The sequence below is a fragment of the Heterodontus francisci genome, chromosome 5, assembly GCF_036365525.1.
Source record: "Heterodontus francisci isolate sHetFra1 chromosome 5, sHetFra1.hap1, whole genome shotgun sequence".
Classification (NCBI taxonomy): domain Eukaryota; kingdom Metazoa; phylum Chordata; class Chondrichthyes; order Heterodontiformes; family Heterodontidae; genus Heterodontus; species Heterodontus francisci.
In genome coordinates, this window is record NC_090375.1 from 198,989,078 (window position 1) to 199,011,628 (window position 22,551).

At 46.8% G+C, this 22,551-nt stretch overlaps 1 protein-coding gene across 1 annotated transcript in view; it reads right to left on the reverse strand.

Moving 5' to 3' along the window:
- Window positions 1–22,551, reverse strand: part of susd5 (sushi domain containing 5) — a 37,364-nt gene that overhangs the window by 13,149 nt on the left and 1,664 nt on the right. The window contains exons 2-3 of the mRNA XM_068031015.1: window positions 17,816–17,993; window positions 6,126–6,241 (exon numbers count right to left, since the gene is read on the reverse strand). Coding sequence (XP_067887116.1) covers window positions 6,126–6,241; window positions 17,816–17,993 — 294 coding nt within the window. The remainder of the gene's footprint in view (window positions 1–6,125; window positions 6,242–17,815; window positions 17,994–22,551) is intronic.

Genomic DNA, 22,551 nt, shown 5'->3' on the forward strand with positions numbered 1-22,551 from the left:
CATAGACGAGTCAGGACATGCCACTAAGGTGGTAGTCCCAGACTATTCCAACATCAGACACTCTGTCTACAAAAACTTTCACAGACAATGGCCTCTTGGAATGTGTGTGAATGGTTTCCTTCTTGCCTTATCAAGATGCAGATATCCTGTCCGTTGCTGCAATGTACCTAAGAGCACCTACCCCCCACCCCCCGACGGAGAGCAGGGATATGACCACATGCAGGTGGTCTTGCCTAGCTAGGGTGGGATTGATAAGGCACTGAAACCCAATCTGATGACCCAATTCGAGACATTACCTTATATGGTGATGAACCAGGGTCAGAAAGGGGTATAAAGGCACAGCCCACAAGGACATTGTTGCTGCAACCAGGGAAGTGTGACTTGGTCAGTCACGGAAGTCATACAGAAGAATTCGTTCAGCAGACTGACCATGTTGGGAATGAGCTCCTGTATGCAGGTCTAACTAAGCAACTGGTTTTGTAAGTATATACTACTCTTAGTGGGTTAATAAAGGTTTTCTACATAAAGTGGAAATTGTATCCAGAGTTTGTTTCATGTCATCGATACTCAGTACAGGGCCAGGATCTTAGAGGGATGTGAGACCCCCTGTTTAGGAGTCTTACATGGGTCACAGAAGCGTTCTGTCCAATAAACCAGTAGGAGTTTTCCCATTTCCTGAATCAGCCATTCTCGATGAGTTTGTCAAATTATGGACTGTTTTGTGCTGTGGACTCCTGATCATAGTCATCCCAGAAACGTGTACAGCTCTTCCCCCTAGGGTGACATTCAGCTCTCAATCCAATCCCAGGATCCAGGGTGAAGGATACTATCCAGTCCCTGTAGCCTGTAACCTTTATTTCATTACAGCCCAATATCCAGTACTGGACAATCACAAACTTCTAATGGGGGTAATTTTGACTAAACCATCCAGATTTACAGAGACTTCTTTCAGCTCTTTCAGACCCATACTCTGTCCCCCACCTGCAGTGTCAGCCCCTCCACGCTCTCCTTTCACACACTCTGTGACTGTTCCATCAGGGTTTTGTACAGACTCCCACTGGGCTGTGAAGACTCTAACCTCATCATTATCTGCAATGGGGTCTTTGTGAGAATCCTGCACCAACCAATTCATCAATAAGCAGAATACCAGCTTTACAAAGGGCAGTGAATCCAGTCAAGTGCAGCCATCTTTGCATGTTCTCTGTTTCGATGATCAGCTTTTCTTTAGCCAGGGGCAGGTGACAGGTAGTGAGAATGGATGTCTCAGCTTTTCAGAGAGCAATGGACGATTCTCGGGGCCAGTAAGGGGACTGAACAGCTCGTGCACCAAGAAAAGGAAAGTCACTGGGCAGATATTGAGTTAGATTCTGAACATCTGCCAGAAACCTTAGGGTCTCTTCACCACAACCTATTGAATGCACAACTCTCAGCCTTACAGCTATATCACCAACATTATAAAATGCAAATACACTGAGGAGAAATTGCCATTAACCGTTAAATGTGGCTAGAAATCATTTTAAAAAAGATTTATTTTACAGCTGTGCTTGAATAATTTTGCTAGATAAATGAACAGAACTTGCTCCCAAGTTGAATGGTGCCATGGTCTGATATACAGACTGGGATAATCAGCCATACGGCAGCTTCATTCAACAAACTTTACCATTCAATATAAAAAAAAGATAGTTTTAAATGGTCATTTCCCCCATTTATTTCAGTCCTGATAATTAAATTGTTTTATTGCTTTAACATTTAACCATCTCCACAAAACATCTGACGAGATGATAAGTGAGCTTACTAATCACTAGAACAAGCATTTATTTTTGAAAAGTAGTGGAAATAAGTGAAATAATTTCATTACATGAATTTTATTAAACAAACAATTTGGAATGGATAAAGGATGAATCAATCAATTGGTGTTTGGTATAACATGGTTTAATGGATGACCCCTGTGGTTTAATGGGATGCCCCATTAATAAATTGCTTTTTATAAAATGACTGTATTATCAACCAAACTGATATTAACTAAATAACAACCAGTCCAAAACTATTCCAACAGAACCCACAGACACTCGGTACGATCACAGCCCATCTTGTCCATATCTCTGGAATCAACCATCTGCCTGCACTCAGCTCTTGGACACCCCATTCTCCAACAGGAGCTACCTGTTCCCTGCAATGAACCAGTGCAACCAGCTAATCCCAACTCCTCCTCACAGTCAAACAGTCAATTCCAGACTCCCTGGAACCAGTGCAACTATCAACTGCCCAACACCATCAGCAACCATGACAACCACAGCCATCCAAAAGTAGTTCTGGCAGAAACACCTCACGCAATGCCAACCCTCCACAAAAGAAAGTAGCAACAGAGACCATAAGACAAGTGTTCAGATTGCACATACACATATTTATATACCTTCAATGTAATAAAATATCCCAAGGCACTTCACAGGAGCATTCTAAAGCAAAATTAGACATCAAGCCACATATGGCGATATTAGGGCAGATGGTCAAAAGCTTGGTCAAAGAGGTAGGTTTTAAGGAATGTCTTAAATGAGGAAAGTGATGTAGGGAGGTGGAGAAGTTTAGGGAGGGAATTACAGAGCTTGGAGCCCAGGCAGCTGAAGGCATGGCCACCAGTGGTTGAATGATTAAAATTGGGATGTGCAAGAGACATATGATGGTAATAATATGGTGTTCGAGAGTCTTTTAAATATGGAGCTCGGCCAGCGTAATCCAGGCTACACAAACTTTCATGCTGTCAGTTCTCAAAAAAGCTATTGTCCATATTGAACCATTTGCAAAGCACTGTCCTCTTTTCTTTTGGGCCTCCTTATCTCGAGAGACAATGGATACGCGCCTGGAGGTGGTCAGTGGTTTGTGAAGCAGTGCCTGGAGTGGCTATAAAGGCCAATTCTGGAGTGACAGGCTCTTCCACAGGTGCTGCAGAGAAATTTGTTTGTTGGGGCTGTTGCACAGTTGGCTCTCCCCTTGCGCCTCTGTCTTTTTTCCTGCCAACTACTAAGTCTCTTCGACTCGCCACAATTTAGCCCTGTCTTTATGGCTGCCCGCCAGCTCTGGCGAATGCTGGCAACTGACTCCCACGACTTGTGATCAATGTCACACGATTTCATGTCGCGTTTGCAGACGTCTTTATAACGGAGACATGGACGGCCGGTGGGTCTGATACCAGTGGCGAGCTCACTGTACAATGTGTCTTTGGGGATCCTGCCATCTTCCATGCGGCTCACATGGCCAAGCCATCTCAAGCGCCGCTGACTCAGTAGTGTGTATAAGCTGGGGATGTTGGCCGCTTCAAGGACTTCTGTGTTGGAGATATAGTCCTGCCACCTGATGCCAAGTATTCTCCGAAGGCAGCGAAGATGGAATGAATTGAGACGTCGCTCTTGGCTGGCATACGTTGTCCAGGCCTCGCTGCCGTAGAGCAAGGTACTGAGGACACAGGCCTGATACACTCGGACTTTTGTGTTCCGTGTCAGTGCGCCATTTTCCCACACTCTCTTGGCCAGTCTGAACATAGCAGTGGAAGCCTTACCCATGCGCTTGTTGATTTCTGCATCTAGAGACAGGTTACTGGTGATAGTTGAGCCTAGGTAGGTGAACTCTTGAACCACTTCCAGAGCGTGGTCGCCAATATTGATGGATGGAGCATTTCTGACATCCTGCCCCATGATGTTCGTTTTCTTGAGGCTGATGGTTAGGCCAAATTCATTGCAGGCAGACGCAAACCTGTCGATGAGACTCTGCAGGCATTCTTCAGTGTGAGATGTTAAAGCAGCATCGTCAGCAAAGAGGAGTTCTCTGATGAGGACTTTCCGTACTTTGGACTTCGCTCTTAGACGGGCAAGGTTGAACAACCTGCCCCCTGATCTTGTGTGGAGGAAAATTCCTTCTTCAGAGGTCCTCTGTCCACTGTCCTCTACTGACTGTATTTTAATATCCAAAGTATCAATCCTAACATTAAAAGGAGACTGTCACTTTCTCAGCCAGGTAAACATAATTGACATTTGTCCCACACGCAAAGGGTCAGTGGAAAAGGAAGATGCCCATATTATTGAGCCACAAAGGAGATTCCAGTTTCTATCCCTGATGTGTGCTGTGTTAATCCGTCTCAGCCAGGACAATACCAGGGTCTGTACAGTTGCTGTAGCATTCCCAGACTAGGGAGGAGAAATATCAGCAATGATCCCTGCTCTTAACCATCATTATCCTGTGACTCCTCCCCCAAAAGGTAGGGGTGAATGAGACACAGGACAGGACTGTGATACTCAGTGAGTCACACCTAAGAGGCAGTGACTAGGATCACTCCGAGAGGAGGTATCTGGGACCTGTGGAATGGTGTTCCAATAGTGAAATCACAATGTACTGGAGCGGAGGAGAAACAATCAAAGGGAGGAGAAAATCTCAGATAACACTCATTGTTTTCTTTGCTCCAACCTTGAGTTGCCAATTTACCGACTGTTGAAGCAAACAAACCTGCTCACCCCTTTAAGGACATGAATGGTACCACTGCTGTGAAGTGATGAATATGGTGAAGTTGATCCAGACTAACCAGTTGTAGAGAATCTTCATATCTCCATGGCAACCAACTATAAATTAAAAGAACAGGAGAAGCCGTTTGAGCCTATCCCACCATTCAACTAGATCCTGGCTGATCTGTACCTCAAATCCATTTTTCCGCCTTTGTTCCATATCCCTTGACACCTTTACCCAACAAAAATCTATTATCTCAGACCTCAAAGCTCCAATTGACCTTCAGCATCCAGAAGACATTTTTTTGGGGGGGGGGGGGGTTGGGGCGGTGGTGGGGGGTGGGTGGGTGGGGGAGGTGGTTAATGTGGGGGCTGGTGGGACAGAGTTCCAGATTTCCACTACTTTTTGTGTGGAGAAAGTGCTTCCTGATTTTGGTCCTGAATGGTCTGGCTCTAGTTATTAGATTGTGCCCCCTTGTTCTTGATTTCTCCACCAGAGGAAGTAGTTTCACCATTTCTATCTTAGCAAATCTTTTTAACATTTTAAACACTTTGATCAGATCATTCCTCAATCTTCTAAACCCAAGGGAATACATGTGACGTTTATGCAATCGGTCCTCATTGTTTAATCCTCTAAGTCTTGATAACATTCTGGTGAATCTGCACTGCACAGTCTCCAAGGCCAATATACCCTTCCTGAGGTGCAGTACCCAGAACTGAATGTAATTACGCCACATGGGGTCTGACCAATGCTCTGTTCAACTATAACAAGTCACAGAGTTCAATCTTCCTGAGACTTTTACTGAAAAGTAGCAAGTGCGAGTCAAATTCAATGTCAACATACGAACATACGAATTAGGTGCAGGAGTAGGCCACTCGGCCCCTCGAGCCTGCTCCACCGTTCAATAAGATCATGGCTGAACTGATTGTAACCTCAACTCCACATTCCCGTCTGCCCCCCGATAACCTTTCACCCCCTTGCTTATCAACAATCTAGCTACCTCTGCCTGAAAAATATCAAAGACTTTGCTTTCACTGCCTTTTGAGGAAGAGAGTTCTAAAGACTCACGACCCTTTGAGAGAGAAAAAATTCTCCTCATCTCAGTCTTAAATAGACGACCCCTTATTTTTAAATAGTGCCTCCTAGTTGTAGATTCTTCCAAAAGGGGAAACATCCTTTCCACATCCAAATATCAGAAACTAGTTTATTTTATACGACACACATGGCTGACAGGATTATATTTCCAGACTTTGCTATAAAAGAACAAATCCACACTACACAACTGGAGAACTGGACACTCAGTCTTGAAATTTACTCCCTTTCTGGTCAGTGTCAGGCTGGTCAGTTTCAGGCTGTAAAAGCTGACCAACTATAACCCGATGCCCAGCCCAGTGCAAGTCCCACCTCTCTGCCTTCCACAGAACTCCCTGAACACGTGTTTCACTCCTCTTTTTCTTACATCAGACCACAGAAAGAATCTTAAACCTGTGCGACTCCACTTCAATTTAAAACATACCTCCTTCAGCGTAACTGATTTCCAAATCCTCTTGTTGGCAAAATCTCAAAATGTGACAGACATTGTTGCCATTTTAAAGGACTAACATGTCGATTGTGTGGACTGATGCAGCACTAACCTTGATCTTTAATGCAGAATGAATTATATCGACCAGCTGAAGAAGCTGCTTCAGTTATTACATGGACAGTTTGGAGGTCCTGTTGTGCAAAGCCCACATTACTGCATACGGTCACCCTGTGTGTAAACAGAAACACAATCAGTTATAATCTGGGTTGGGTGCTGCGCATTAATTTACATTTAATTTCTTCCTCACCCTATTTCTCATTTATTTTTAACCTGTCCTTAAAGAGGCTCCAGCCTTCCATTATGCACTATTCTCACAACAAGAACTTGAGCAGATTAGCTACTCCAGGATTACACTGTGTATTCCTCACTTCGCCCTTGTACATGTGGGAGACGCTGTGGAATTGTTAACATTTTGATGTGGGTAAATAGCCTGCTGATGGTTGGGACTGAGTTTCCAGTAGGGTTTGGCCAGTGGGAGATCGAAAAAATCTCCAGGAGAAATGGCGTAAACAATTTTGTCTCCTGGGTCCCACCAATTTCTAGCCAAGGTTGTGGCAGGAAATTGGGACGACCCTGCGGAAATTCAGGGTGCAGGAGTCTACCACTACAAGATCCACAAGTGGGAATCCGCACTCCAGTTACATACGGCAGCTCTGGTTGGGCATATTTTGGGAAGTTTCATCACATGACCTTCCGCCTCCAGACACCCCGCCCTCACATTCCTGCCATTGGCTGCCCATCCTTGCAGCGTCCTGCCCTTTCCTGCCAATTGGAAAGGGAACAGACTCTTTGTTATCACATTGGATGATTCTTGACTGTCAGTAAAACAGCCTTTTCCCCATCTCCAATTTTTTATGCTAAGAAACAAAAGTGTTCAAACAAAATGGGAAAAAAAACTTTTTTATTATCTCCTCTATGATTTTTCTCTGAGTCGTTCGCAGTAGTGTCCAGGAGATTACCCTTTAATCCCTGAAGATTCCAGGACAGTCCAGAGGATTGGTAACTCAACTTCCATGTGTTTCCCACCAGAATTTATTCCAGAGGATCAGTGAAGAGCCGGGAGAAGTTTCCTGATCTCTCCCCTGGAATTGAAGAGGGAATACAGGAGAAGGCTGGAGAAATTCTACCCCTGTGTCATTGTGGTAATTTTTTTTTAATTTTCTGCAGATGAGAAGCTGAAGGGAGTCAGTTTTGGGTGGCTTCTAGCTCATGTTTAAAGATAATTAAAGAATTTTATAGGGTTAGTACAGAGAAACTATTTTTTCTGATGGGGGAGTCCAGAACAAGGGGGCATAAACTGAAAATTAGACCTAGGCTGTTCAGGAGCGAAATTCGGAAATATTTCTTCACACAAAGCGGAGTGGAAATCTGGAATTCTCTTCCCTAAAAAGCTGTTGAGATTGGAGGTCAATTGTAAATTTCAAAGCATAAAGACATTAGAAATAGGAGCAGGAGTAGACCATTCATCCCCTCAAGCCTGCTTCCCCATTCAATATGATCATGGCTGATCTACTGCCTCAACTCTACTTTCTCACCCGCTCCCCATATCCCTTGATTCCTTGAGAGACCAAATATCTGTCTCGCTCAGCCTTACTCAATGATGGAGCATCCACAATTCTCTGGGGTAGGGAATTCCCCAAAGATTCACAACCCTTTGAGTGAAGGAATTTCTCCTCATCTCAATGCTAAATGATCATCCCTTTATTCTGAGACTCTGCCCCCGTGTTCTAGACTCCCCAGCCAGGAGAAACAACCTCTCATTGTCTACCCTGTCAAACCCCTTCAGATTCTTGTATGTTTCAATGAGATCACCTCTCATTCTTCTAAACTCCAGAGAATATAGGCCCAGTTTATTCAGCCTTTCATCATAGGACAACCCTCTCATCTCATAGAGTCATAGAGTTACACAGCACAGAAACAGGCCCTTTGGCCCATCATGTCTGTGCTGGCCATCAAGCACCTAACTATTCTAATCCCATTTTCCAACACTTGGCCCGTAGCCTTGTGTGCTATGGCATTTCAAGTGCCCATCTAAATACTTCTTAAATGTTGTGAGGGTTTCTGCCACTACCACCCCTTCAGGCAGTCTTCAAGATTCCAACCATCCTCTTGGTGAAATTTTTTTTCCTCAAATCCCCTCTAAGCCTCCTGCCCCTTACCTTAAATCTATGCCCCCTGGTTATTGACCCCTCCGCTAAGGGAAAAAGTTTCTTCCTATCATCCCTATCTATGCCCCTCATAATTTTGTATACTTAAATCATATCTCCCCTCAGCCTTCTCTGCTCTAAGGAAAACAACCCTAGCCTAGTCTCACATCCTTCCTATAGTGTGGCGACCAGAACTGTACACAGTACTCCAGCTGTGGCCTAACTAGCACTTTATACAGCTCCATCATAACCTCCCTGCTCTTATATTCTATGCCTCGGCTGATAAAGGCAAGTATCCCATATGCTTTCCTATCCACCTTTTAACCTGCGATGCCGCCTTCAGTAATCTATGGACAAGTACACCAAGGTCCCTCTGACCCTCTGTACTTCCTAGGGTCCTACCATCCATCGTATATTCCCTTGCCTTGTTAGTCCTCCCAAAATGCATCACCTCACACTTCTCAGGATTAAATTCCATTTTCCACAGCTCTGCCCATCTTACCAGCCCATCAATACCATCCTGTTATCTAAGGCTTTCCTCCTCACTATTTACGACACCACCAATTTTCATGTGATCTGCAAACTTACTGATCATACCTCCTATATTCACGTCTAAATCATTAATGTACACTACAAACAGCAAGGGTCCCAGCATGGATCCCTGCAGTACACCACTGGTCACAGGCTTCCAATTGCAAAAACAACCCTCAAACATCGGCCGCTAAAACCGCTAATACCTCCTCCTGTTCAATGCTGATTTGTTCGAGTATGTCATAATCCCACTCCCTGATCTCTACACCTACATTGTCCTTCTCCATAGTGAACACAGATGAAAAGTAATCATTTAAACCTCACCCACGTCCTCCGGCTCCACACACAGATTGCCACTTTGGTCCCTAATGGGCCCTACTCTTTCCCTGGTTATCCTCTTGCCCTTAATATACTTATAAAACACCTTGGGATTTTCCTTTATCTTGCCCACTAGTGTTTTTTCATGCCCCCTTTTCGTTCTCCTAATTACTTTTTTAACTACACTTTCTATACTGCTCTAGGGCCTTCCCTGTTTTCAGCCCTCTGAATCTGCCATAAGCCTCCTTTTTTTCCTTTTCCTTTCCTCTATATTCCTGACATCCAGGGTTCTCTGGACTTGTTGGTCCTACCCTTCACCTTAATAGGAACATGTTGGCCCTAAACTCTCACTATTTCCTTTTTGAATGACTCCCACTGGTCTGATGTAGACTTTCCTACAAGTAGCTGCTCCCAGTCCACTTATCCTGTTTTATCATATTGAAATTGGCCTTCCCCCAATTCAGTACTTTTATCTCCAGTCCGTCTTTGTCCTTTTCCATAACTACCTTAAATCTTACAGAGTTATGGTCACTATCCCCAAAATGCTCCCCCACTGACACTTAGATTAGATTAGAGATACAGCACTGAAACAGGCCCTTCGGCCTACCGAGTCTGTGCCGACCATCAACCACCCATTTATACTAATCCTACACTAATCCCATATTCCTACCAAACATCCCCACCTGTCCCTCTATTCCCCTACCACCTACCTATACTAGTGACAATTTATAATGGCCAATTTACCTATCAACCTGCAAGTCTTTTGGCTTGTGGGAGGAAACCGGAGCACCCGGAGAAAACCCACGCAGACACAGGGAGAACTTGCAAACTCCACACAGGCAGTACCCGGAATCGAACCCGGGTCCCTGGAGCTGTGAGGCTGCAGTGCTAACCACTGCGCCACTGTGCCGCCCTCTTCTACCACCTGTCTCAGGAATTAATGTAGTGAACCTTCGCTGTGCCACCTCCATGGCAAGTATATCCTTCCTTAAATATGGAAACCAAAACAGCACACAGTACTCCAGGTGTGGTCTCACCAAAACTCTCTACAATTGTTGGAAGACTTCCTTATACTTCCTTATACTAGTACTCCAATCCCCTTGCAATAGTGGCCAAAACGGATACAGATAGATTTTTGTTGGACAAAGGGTATTAAGGAGCCAAGGTAAGCAAATGGATTTAAGATACAGATCAGCCATGATTCAATTGAAGGGCAGAACAGGCTCATGGACCTAAATTTCCTACATTACAACAGTGACCATTGCTCAAAAGTATTTCACTGTCTGTAATGCACTTTGGGATGTCCGGAGTCTGTGAGAGTTGCTGTAGAAGTGCAAGACTTTCTTTCTTTTTATTCATGTTCCTATGCACCCAAGGCAGCTGGAACTACTCCCAGGACAGGTGCATCATGGGCTAGACACATGGTAAAGCTACTTCTACACTTCCTTCTTTCACAGCTGCAGAGGAGCATTCAGAGCTGCACCAGTCATCATTCTGACCTCTCTGAGTAGGAATACCAATTCTTAAATTAGGAGCTGATTTATGCTTTTCATTCACTAGGAAATATCTTGATTCTTCACATAGAACTCACTTTGCAGCTATCAATCTGAGCTGGACTTGATTCCAAGGGTCAGAATTGAAAGGACACTGAGTTAACTCACTGTGACACTCAGATCTCCAAATACCAATCATTATAAATTCTGTAATATCTGACTTGTACAACCCAAATCAAAATTATGAGGGCTTTTGATAGAGTAAATAAGGAGAAGCTATTTCATTGGCAGGAGGGTCAGTAACCAGAGGACACAGATTTAAGATAATTAGCAAACGAACCAGAGGGGAGATGAGGAGAAATGAAATGCGACTGCAAGCCAGACTCCTGAAATGGAAGTCTCTTCTTTCAGTTTGTAAAAGTCTTCACTATAATGTGTTTGAGTGATCGGAGCTTGGTTCAGACTGGACACACTTGCACACTTGTGCACAGAGCAAAACTGTTCACCTTCTGACACATGGGCATTGCCAAATGTCCAGAGGACATTTGAAATGTAAGATGTCTCAGTGAAGACAGCACAAAATGCCCTTGAGAGACTGGACTTGAGGAAGGAGGTCCCGTTACTCAGCTTCTAACTCTGCTATTCTGGGAATACTTGATGTTCAACAGCAAGAAAAAAATAAATGGATCGTGTTCGATTCCTGGACAGTGTCTCTGACCTTCAGATAACAAAATAAATAACAATTTTGTTTTTAAGCTAAAGATGGACAAATGCACATGAGCTAACAGGAATGCAAAATTGTTATTGCCAAAACAAGATTTGTCCCTGATTCAGATGTGGTCACAACCTGCAATAAATATTTCAGACTAAATTTATCGTCTCTCTTGGAATTGATTCCATTAATATGTGATGTCATTCTGTGCAATCTGGGATAGGCTATAAATCTAAAAATGGGCTCATTCCTTTCTCTTTAAATAACATTCCTAGACTGTTTGATGAATTAGTGATGGATTGACACAGTATAAGAGCTAGAATTGACTACAGCACACAATGTTGATGAATCATTGTAACAGCCATTCAAGGGGCAGTAAAAATGCCAATGGTGTTTTATGCTGTTCTCATAGAACATCTTCAGATAGTTCTAATTACTGATTACGACATTGACACTTTTCTGATATTCACCCAACAGTGTAAAGAGTGACTCATTAAAACACAAGTCATCAGGCTGAAGACTGAACAACAGCAGTCTCTCCATATTCAGCCACAACTTTCCCTCTCAGTACTTACTGATCCACATCCAGTTCTGTCCACTGAACAACTGAGGCAATATGAACAACGAAACCGTTTCTCCTCAATTAGCGAGATTCATGCTCAATTGTGCTTTCTCACCACAGAAGAAAGGTAACAGCACACGACCATCTCACACCGCGAGTAAGGGATTGGTGCCTGACCATCTCACACCGCGAGTGAGGGATTGGTGCCTGACCATCTCACACTGCGAGTGAGGGATTGGTGCCTGACTATCACACCGTGAGTGAGGGATTGGTGCCTGACCATCTCACACTGCGAGTAAGGGATTGGTGCCTGACCATCTCACACTGCGAGTGAGGGATTGGTGCCTGACTATCACACCGTGAGTGAGGGATTGGTGCCTGACCATCTCACACTGCGAGTGAGGGATTGGTGCCTGACTATCACACCGTGAGTGAGGGATTGGTGCCTGACCATCTCACAATGCGAGTAAGGGATTGGTGCCTGACTATCACACCGTGAGTGAGGGATTGGTGCCTGACCATCTCACACCGCGAGTGAGTGATTGGTGCCTGACCATCTCACACTGCGAGTGAGGGATTGGTGCCTGACCATCTCACACTGCGAGTGAGTGATTGGTGCCTGACCATCTCACACTGCAAGTGAGGGATTGGTGCCTGACCATCTCACACTGCGAGTGAGTGATTGGTGCCTGACCATCTCACACTGCAAGTGAGGGATTGGTGCCTGACCATCTCACACTGCGAGTGAGGGATTGGTGCCTGACCATCTCACACCGCGAGTGAGTGATTGGTGCCTGACCATCTCACACTGCGAGTGAGGGATTGGTGCCTGACCATCTCACACTGCGAGTGAGTGATTGGTGCCTGACCATCTCACACTGCGAGTGAGGGATTGGTGCCTGACCATCTCACACCGCGAGTGAGTGATTGGTGCCTGACCATCTCACACTGCGAGTGAGGGATTGGTGCCTGACCATCTCACACCGCGAGTGAGTGATTGGTGCCTGACCATCTCACACTGCGAGTGAGGGATTGGTGCCTGACCATCTCACACCGCGAGTGAGGGATTGGTGCCTGACCATCTCACACTGCGAGTGAGTGATTGGTGCCTGACCATCTCACCACACGAGTAAGGGATTGGTGCCTGACCATCTCACACTGCGAGTGAGGGATTGGTGCCTGACCATCTCACACCGCGAGTGAGGGATTGGTGCCTGACCATCTCACCACACGAGTAAGGGATTGGTGCCTGACCATCTCACACTGCGAGTGAGGGATTGGTGCCTGACCATCTCACACCGCGAGTGAGGGATTGGTGCCTGACCATCTCACACCGCGAGTGAGGGATTGGTGCCTGACCATCTCACACCGCGAGTGAGGGATTGGTGCCTGACCATCTCACCACACGAGTGAGGGATTGGTGCCTGACCAGCTCACAACGCGAGTGAGTGATTGGTGCCTGACCATCTCACACTGCGAGTGAGGGATTGGTGCCTGACCATCTCACACCGCGAGTGAGGGATTGGTGCCTGACCATCTCACACCGCGAGTGAGGGATTGGTGCCTGACCATCTCACAACGCGAGTGAGTGATTGGTGCCTGACCATCTCACACTGCGAGTGAGGGATTGGTGCCTGACCATCTCACACCGCGAGTGAGGGATTGGTGCCTGACCATCTCACACTGCGAGTGAGCGACTGGTGCCTGACCATCTCACACCGCGAGTGAGGGATTGGTGCCTGACCATCTCACCACACGAGTGAGGGATTGGTGCCTGACCATCTCACACTGCGAGTAAGGGATTGGTGCCTGACTATCACACCACGCCTGTGAGGGATTGGTGCCTGACCATCTCACCACACGAGTGAGGGATTGGTGCCTGACCATCTCACACCGCGAGTGAGTGATTGGTGCCTGACCATCTCACCACACGAGTGAGGGATTGGTGCCTGACCATCTCACACCGCGAGTAAGGGATTGGTGCCTGACTATCACACCACGCCTGTGAGGGATTGGTGCCTGACCATCTCACCACACGAGTGAGGGATTGGTGCCTGACCATCTCACACCGCGAGTGAGGGATTGGTGCCTGACCATCTCACCACACGAGTGAGGGATTGGTGCCTGACCATCTCACACCGCGAGTGAGGGATTGGTGCCTGACCATCTCACACCGCGAGTGAGTGATTGGTGCCTGACTATCACACCACGCCTGTGAGGGATTGGTGCCTGACCATCTCACACCGCGAGTGAGGGATTGGTGCCTGACCATCTCACACCGCGAGTGAGGGATTGGTGCCTGACCATCTCACACTGCGAGTGAGGGATTGGTGCCTGACCATCTCACACCGCGAGTGAGCGATTGGTGCCTGACCATCTCACCACACGAGTGAGGGATTGGTGCCTGACCATCTCACACCGCGAGTGAGCGATTGGTGCCTGACCATCTCACACCGCGAGTGAGCGATTGGTGCCTGACCATCTCACACCGCGAGTGAGGGATTGGTGCCTGACCATCTCACACCGCGAGTGAGGGATTGGTGCCTGACCATCTCACCACACGAGTGAGGGATTGGTGCCTGACCATCTCACACCGCGAGTGAGTGATTGGTGCCTGACCATCTCACACTGCGAGTGAGGGATTGGTGCCTGACCATCTCACACTGCGAGTGAGGGATTGGTGCCTGACCATCTCACACCGCGAGTGAGGGATTGGTGCCTGACCATCTCACACCGCGAGTAAGGGACTGGTGCCTGACTATCACACCACGCCTGTGAGGGATTGGTGCCTGACCATCTCACACCGTGAGTGAGGGATTGGTGCCTGACCATCTCACACCGTGAGTGAGGGATTGGTGCCTGACCATCTCACACCGCGAGTGAGGGATTGGTGCCTGACCATCTCACACCGCGAGTAAGGGACTGGTGCCTGACTATCACACCACGCCTGTGAGGGATTGGTGCCTGACCATCTCACACCGCGAGTGAGGGATTGGTGCCTGACCATCTCACCACACGAGTGAGGGATTGGTGCCTGACTATCACACCACGCCTGTGAGGGATTGGTGCCTGACCATCTCACACCGTGAGTGAGGGATTGGTGCCTGACCATCTCACACCGCGAGTGAGGGATTGGTGCCTGACCATCTCACACCGCGAGTGAGCGATTGGTGCCTGACCATCTCACACTGCGAGTGAGGGATTGGTGCCTGACCATCTCACACCGCGAGTGAGGGATTGGTGCCTGACCATCTCACACCGCGAGTGAGGGATTGGTGCCTGACCATCTCACACCGCGAGTGAGGGATTGGTGCCTGACCATCTCACACCGCGAGTGAGTGATTGGTGCCTGACCATCTCACACTGCGAGTGAGGGATTGGTGCCTGACCATCTCACACCGCGAGTGAGTGATTGGTGCCTGACCATCTCACACCGCGAGTGAGGGATTGGTGCCTGACCATCTCACACCGCGAGTGAGTGATTGGTGCCTGACCATCTCACACCGCGAGTGAGTGATTGGTGCCTGACCATCTCACACCGCGAGTGAGGGATTGGTGCCTGACCATCGCACACCGCGAGTGAGTGATTGGTGCCTGACCATCTCACACCGCGAGTGAGTGATTGGTGCCTGACCATCGCACACCGCGAGTGAGTGATTGGTGCCTGACCATCTCACACCGCGAGTGAGGGATTGGTGCCTGACCATCTCACACCGCGAGTAAGGGACTGGTGCCTGACCATCTCACCACACGAGTGAGGGATTGGTGCCTGACCAGCTCACAACGCGAGTGAGGGATTGGTGCCTGACCAGCTCACAACGCGAGTGAGGGATTGGTGCCTGACCAGCTCACAACGCGAGTGAGGGATTGGTGCCTGACCATCTCACACCGCGAGTAAGGGATTGGTGCCTGACCATCTCACACTGCGAGTGAGGGATTGGTGCCTGACCATCTCACACCGCGAGTAAGGGACTGGTGCCTGACCATCTCACCACACGAGTGAGGGATTGGTGCCTGACCATCTCACACCGCGAGTGAGGGATTGGTGCCTGACCATCTCACACCGCGAGTGAGCGATTGGTGCCTGACCATCTCACACCGCGAGTGAGTGATTGGTGCCTGACCATCTCACACCGCGAGTGAGGGATTGGTGCCTGACCATCTCACACCGCGAGTGAGCGATTGGTGCCTGACCATCTCACACCGCGAGTGAGCGATTGGTGCCTGACCATCTCACACCGCGAGTGAGGGATTGGTGCCTGACCATCTCACACCGCGAGTGAGTGATTGGTGCCTGACCATCTCACACCGCGAGTGAGGGTTTGGTGCCTGACCATCTCACACCGCGAGTGAGGGTTTGGTGCCTGACCATCTCACACCGCGAGTGAGGGTTTGGTGCCTGACCATCTCACACCGCGAGTGAGGGTTTGGTGCCTGACCATCTCACACTGCGAGTGAGTGATTGGTGCCTGACCATCTCACACTGCGAGTGAGTGATTGGTGCCTGACCATCTCACACCGCGAGTGAGGGTTTGGTGCCTGACCATCTCACACCGCGAGTGAGGGTTTGGTGCCTGACCATCTCACACCGCGAGTGAGGGTTTGGTGCCTGACCATCTCACACCGCGAGTGAGGGTTTGGTGCCTGACCATCTCACACTGCGAGTGAGTGATTGGTGCCTGACCATCTCACACTGCGAGTGAGCGATTGGTGCCTGACCATCCCACACCGTTCAGCTTCTTTCCCCATTGCTGATGAAAGACAATAGTGGATGGCTTTCTCTTGCGTTAGAAATCTATAAGTAAGCAGCTTCCAAAAACACTGCAAAAAAGGATTCGTGATGGTTTTCCTCTAAATAATGACGTGTTCGTGCTTGACATCACATTTTCTGCAATTAGACAGAGGCATCAATAAGGTCACAATCCTCCCCATCACTATAGAGAGGCACAGGTGATGCTTCTGTTGATAAGAACAAATCAATGGTTGGGCACACTCATGGCTTCCTCTATCATTCAGCAGAGGTAATAGTTTATTGCTGCAGTCTCCCTCCACTTCAATGAGGAGCATCGGACAATCGGTTGTGTGGAGTCACTCATTTTTACACACACTGATGTCAGATGTAAAAAGCACACTGAAACTGGAGGAAGTCAAAAGTAGAGGGCATGAGTAACTGAAATCTAGAGAGAGTAACTGAAAAGTAAGAGTGCAGGTGCAAGACATTTATACACTAGATGCTGAACCGTAGTGTATTTGATGGTGAGCTGGCGTTTGTACTGAAAGTGGGAAAGCAAGGGTACTCAATCTACAGGTGCGAGTGTGAAAATTAGAGGATGAGAGTAACTCAAACCTCGGGATTTGAGCATCAAAAACTAGAGTAAGAGAAGTTGAAACCGAAGGTAACGAGTATTGGATAGAAAGTATGAGTACTGAAAACTATACCATGTGGAAAACCAAAAACAGGAGATAAAATTATCAGGAATTAAAGGGGACAGGTGACTGAAGGTCAGACACTGAGGAAAGTGGAGAGATGCCTGGGAATGGTATTTAGAATCAGTAAGGTTATTAATATACTTTAATTTAGATTGGATAGTTTAGTGTTAGTCAGATATCCACTTGGCTGGATTTCTATTACTGGACTAAGGTCAATAGGAATCAATCAAGTTATTGCAGACACTCGCCAGGGAAAAGCAAATGTTTTCAGGAGGTAATGATTTATTTTTTGCTTGACATGTCATTTAATTCTACTGAAAGTGGCACTGGGAGATTGGGAAGCAGGTATTATTCAGACACTCCAAGTTCTAGATCTTTGACTGGTTGACTAGATCCAGATTGGATCCTCCTTCACCTCTAGTTATTTGTTCCCAACAGCACAGACGTGTGAAAGATTTGGACTACAGCTTTGAACTAGCCGTCACTTGGGGTCAGGATGAGTGCTGGCTGATGCTGGTTGCCCTTTATTTGAGGGGAGTGGGCCCTTACCCAATCCGGTTGCCTGCGATCCAGCCAGTGGTGCACTCCGTGAACGCGCACTCCTCCACCGCTCGCCGCAGCTCTTCAGCCGTAGCCAGACGCGCTCCCTGCTCTCTGCACAACCCTTGTGCCATGGTCATGTCCAATTGCGCTGTCGCATTCTTTGGCCGGAGCACGAACATCTTCCCTGGGACAAGAGAAATGCAATAAGATGCTGCGTCGTATTTCAGCTCCAGGAATAACCTGGGTTTAAAGTCCTCAAACTCCAACCACTTCTGTTCATTTCACAATAATCCAATTTTCATCAACTTTTATTCTATTGGTTGAGAATTAGACCTGTCAAGGTGACCTCGACACTGTTCTAATGAAGCTCAACAGAAGCTTGAAGAACTGCAACCCACCTTTTGATTAGGCATTTTATAGCCTTCCAGTCTCACCATTGGGTTCAACAATTTCAGATCATAACCACTGCTCCCTCTCTGCTATTCCCATTTACACCTCCTCTAGACCCATCTGGTGTTTCTATACTTGTCCCATTCCTTTTACCTTGCGCCATCCTCAATTTTGTCATTTCATTTCTCCTGCCTTCCACTCTATCACTGACTTTCCCTTTTGATCATTCCTCCCCTCCCTCTTCTCCCTTCCTCTGTACTCTGTACTTAAACCAGTTATATTTCTAACTTTTCCCAGTTGTGATGAAATGACCTGCAACGTTAACTCTTTCTCTCGCCACAGATGCTGCCTGACCTGCTGAATATTTCCAGAATTTTCTGTTTTTATTCCAGATTTCCAGCAGTAATTTACTTTTGAGTTCCACTCTAGCCCTCAGAGACAGATGACCTCCATTCTAACCCTCACAGTCCAGCCCAGTACAACCTTACTACAAATGTCGAGCTTTATCTGTTCAAATCATAGCACTCTCTCCACCCGCCCCTCTCCAGTTCTATAGAGAGAGATTCTATCTATGAAAGAGTGTAAGATGGCTTTTATTTTAACAGAAACATACAACTGCACAGAAATTTCAATGCAAAAACAGACCCAACCAGTCCATGTTGGTGTTTATTGCTGCTTGAGAGCAGTATCACAACTCTACGTACCTGCTCTGTTTCCATATCTCTTTATCCTTCTTTCATTCAGCCACCTCTCTAACCTATTCTTAAATGTTGACATGGTTTCTGTTTTAATCACTGTCTCTGAAGACCATGCAGGAAGAAAGTTACTCCTGCTATCTCTCCCCTAAATCTTTATTTAATCTCATATCTATTTCCCCTCATTCTGGGTCCTTCGACAATTGGACTAATCTAAGCATAATGGATGGAAAAAGTCACATTTTCCTTTTGGAATTTATAATAGATAGTTTTCATCCTTTACATAATATTGTGAGTCAGAAGGTTTAGGGCTCACTCCAGAGGATTTAGCACATAATCTCAGCTGGTATTCCAGTGCAGTTGTGAGGGAGTGCTGCACTGTCGGAGGTTCTGTCTTTCAGATGAGACAGTAAACAGGGTCCTGTCAAATGGATGTAAAAGATCCCATGGCAGTACAAAAAAGAGCAGGGGAGTTCTTTCCAGTGCCCTGACCAATATTTTTCCCTCACCCAACATCACTAAAATAAAAACAGATTATCTGGTCATTATCACTTTGCTGTTTGTGGGAGCTTGCTGTACACAAATTGGCTCCCAAATTTCCTAAATTACAACAGTGACTGCACTTCAACAGAACTTCATTAGTACCATACTGGATGTGAAATAGAAAGATAGACAAATGTAATTTTCTGCTCTGTTTTTAAACAAGCTATCTATAAAAGTTTTTTTTTCGTAAATTAGATTTAATACAATGATAGATTTGAACAGGCAGCATATATGCAATAAACATAAAAACAGAGCAGTCAATACAATCTGGAAGGGTAAATTAAAAGCAAAATACTGCAGAGGCTGGAAATCTGAAATAAAAACAAGAAATGCTGGAAATACTCAGCAGGTCTGGCAGTATCTGTGGAGAGAGCAGCAGAGTTAACGTTTCAGGTCATTGACCCTTCATCAGAACTGGCAGATATTAGAAATGTAAAAGATTGCAAGCAAGTAAAGCGGGGGTTGGGGCAAGAGATAACAAAGGAGAAGGTGTTGATAGGATAGAGGGTCACAGAGCATAACTGACCAGAAGGTCATGGAACAAAGGCAAATGGTATGTTAATGGAGTGCTGAAAGACAAAGCGTTAGTGAAGAGAGGGTGTGAATAGACTGTAAAGCACAAAGCACTCCAAGCACAAACATTTAAAAAAATTCTAAACAGAAACAGTGGGAAGGCACAGTAGAAACAAAATAAACACACTAAAAGAACTAAAATAAAATAACCAAATAAAAAAGAAAAAAGAAATAAAGAAAAAATAATAACTAAACATAAAAAGGGGGCCCGTCATGCTCTGAAATTATTGAACTCAATGTTCAGTCCGGCAGGCTGCAGTGTGCCTAATCGGTAAATGAGATGCTGTTCCTCGAGCTTGCGTTGATGTTTGCTGGAACACTGCAGCAAGCCCCCCAGGACAGAGATGTGAGCATGAGAGCAGGGGGGAATGTTGAAACGGCCAGCAACCGGAGGCTCGGGGTCCTGCTTACAGACTGAGCGGAGGTGTTCTGCAAAGCGGCCACCCAGTCTGTGTTTGCTCTCCCCAATGTAGAGGAGACCACATTGTGAGCAGCGAATACAGTATACTAAATTGAAAGTACAAGTAAATCACTGCTTCACCTGAAAGGAGTGTTTGGGGCCTTGGATAGTGAGGAGAGAGGAGGTAAATGGGCAGGTATTACACCTCCTGCGATTGCAGGGGAAGGTGCCGTGGGAAGGGGACAAGGTGGTGGGGGTAATGGAGGAGTGGATGAGGGTGTCGCGGAGGGAACGATCCCTTCAGAATGCTGACAGGGGAAGGGAGGGGAAGATGCGTTTGGTAGTGGCATCAGGCTGGATGTGACAGAAATGGCGGAGGATGATCCTTTGGATCTGAAGGCTGGTGGGGTTGAAAGTGAAAACAAGGGGAGCCCTGTTTCTGGGAGGGAGGAGAAAGGGTGAGTATAGAGGTGCGGGAAATGGGCTGGACACGGTTGAGGGCCTTGTCAACCACAGTGTGGGGGAATCCTCGGTTGAGGAAAAAGGAAGACATACCAGAATCGCAGTCGTGGAAGGTAGATGCGTCGGAGACGGAGAAAGTGGGAGAATGGAATGGAGTCCTTACAGGAGGCAGGGTATGAAGAAGTGTAGTCGAGGTAGCTGTGGGAGTCGGTGGGCTTATAATGAATATTAGTAGACAGCCTATACCCGGAGATGGAGACAGAGAAGTCGAGGAAGGGAAGGGAAGTGTGGGAGATGGGCCATGTGAAGGTGAGAGAAGGGTGGAAATTAGAAGCAAAGTTGATAAAGTTTTCTAGTTCCGGGTGGGAGCAGGAAACGGCACCGATACAGTCATCAATATACTGGAAAAAAAGTTGGGGGAGGGGGCCCAAGAAATGTTTGACATATCCCACAAAAAGACAGGCATAACTAGGACCCATAGCAAAACGTTTTACTTGAAGGAAGTGAGTGGAGTTGAAGGAGATGTTGTTCAATGTGAGAACAAGTTTAGCCAGGCGGAGGAGGGTGGTGGTGGATGGGGACTGGTTGGGCATCTGTTCAAGGAAAAAGCGGAGATCCCTCAAACCGTCCTGGTGGGGGATGGAGGTGTAAAGAGATTTGACGTCCGTAGTGAAGAGGAGGCGGTAGGGGCCAGGAAACTGGAAATTATCAAAATAACGTAGGGTGTCAGAACAGTCACAGATATAGGTGGGAAGAGACTGGACCAGTGGAGAAAAGATAGAGTCAAGATAGGAAGAAATAAGTTCAGTGGGGCAGGAGCAGACTGAAACAATGGGTCTGCTGGGACAGTCCTGTTTGTGGATTTTGGGAAGGAGGTAGAAGCGGGCTGTCCAGGGTTGCAGGACTATGAGGTTGGAAGCTGTAGAGGGAAGATCTCCAGAGGAGATGAGGTCAGTGACAGTTCTGTGGACAGTTGTTGATGTTCGGTGGTGGGGTCATGGTCCAGGGGGAGGTAGGAAGAAGTGTCTGAGAGTTGGTGCTGAGACTCTACAATGTAGAGGTCGGTATGTCAGACAACAACATCACCACCCTTGTCTGCAGGTTTGATGACAATGTCGGGTTTAGACCTGAGAGAATGGAGTGTAGCAACTTCAGAGGGGGGCAGGTTAGAGTGAGTGAGGGGGGCAGAGAAATTGAGATGACCAATGTCTTGCCGACAGTTTTCAATGAAAAGATCAAGAGCGGGTAAGAGGCCAGAGGGTGGGGTCCAGGTAAAGGGAGAAAGCTGGGTCAAGGGGAAGACTCCTGGTCAAAGAAGTGAACCCGGAGGCGAAGGCTATGGAAGAAGAGCTCAACGTCATGCCGAGCATGAAATTCATTGAGGTGGGGGCGTAAGGGGATAAAACTGAGTCCTTTGAATCTGGAAGGGTGTAAGGCAAACTCATTAATGATCAGAGTCTGTAAAGATCAGGTCACAAAACTTTTTTTCTCATTAAACCTTTTTGGCCTCAAGCCTTTTTGGAATATAATAAACACTTGGGACTTAGTACAGCATAGAGTCATACAGCACTGAAACAGGCCCTTCAGCCCACCAAGTCTGTGCTGACCATCAACCTCCCATTTATACTAATCTTACATTAATCCCAATCACATTCCCACAATTCTCCTACCACCTATCT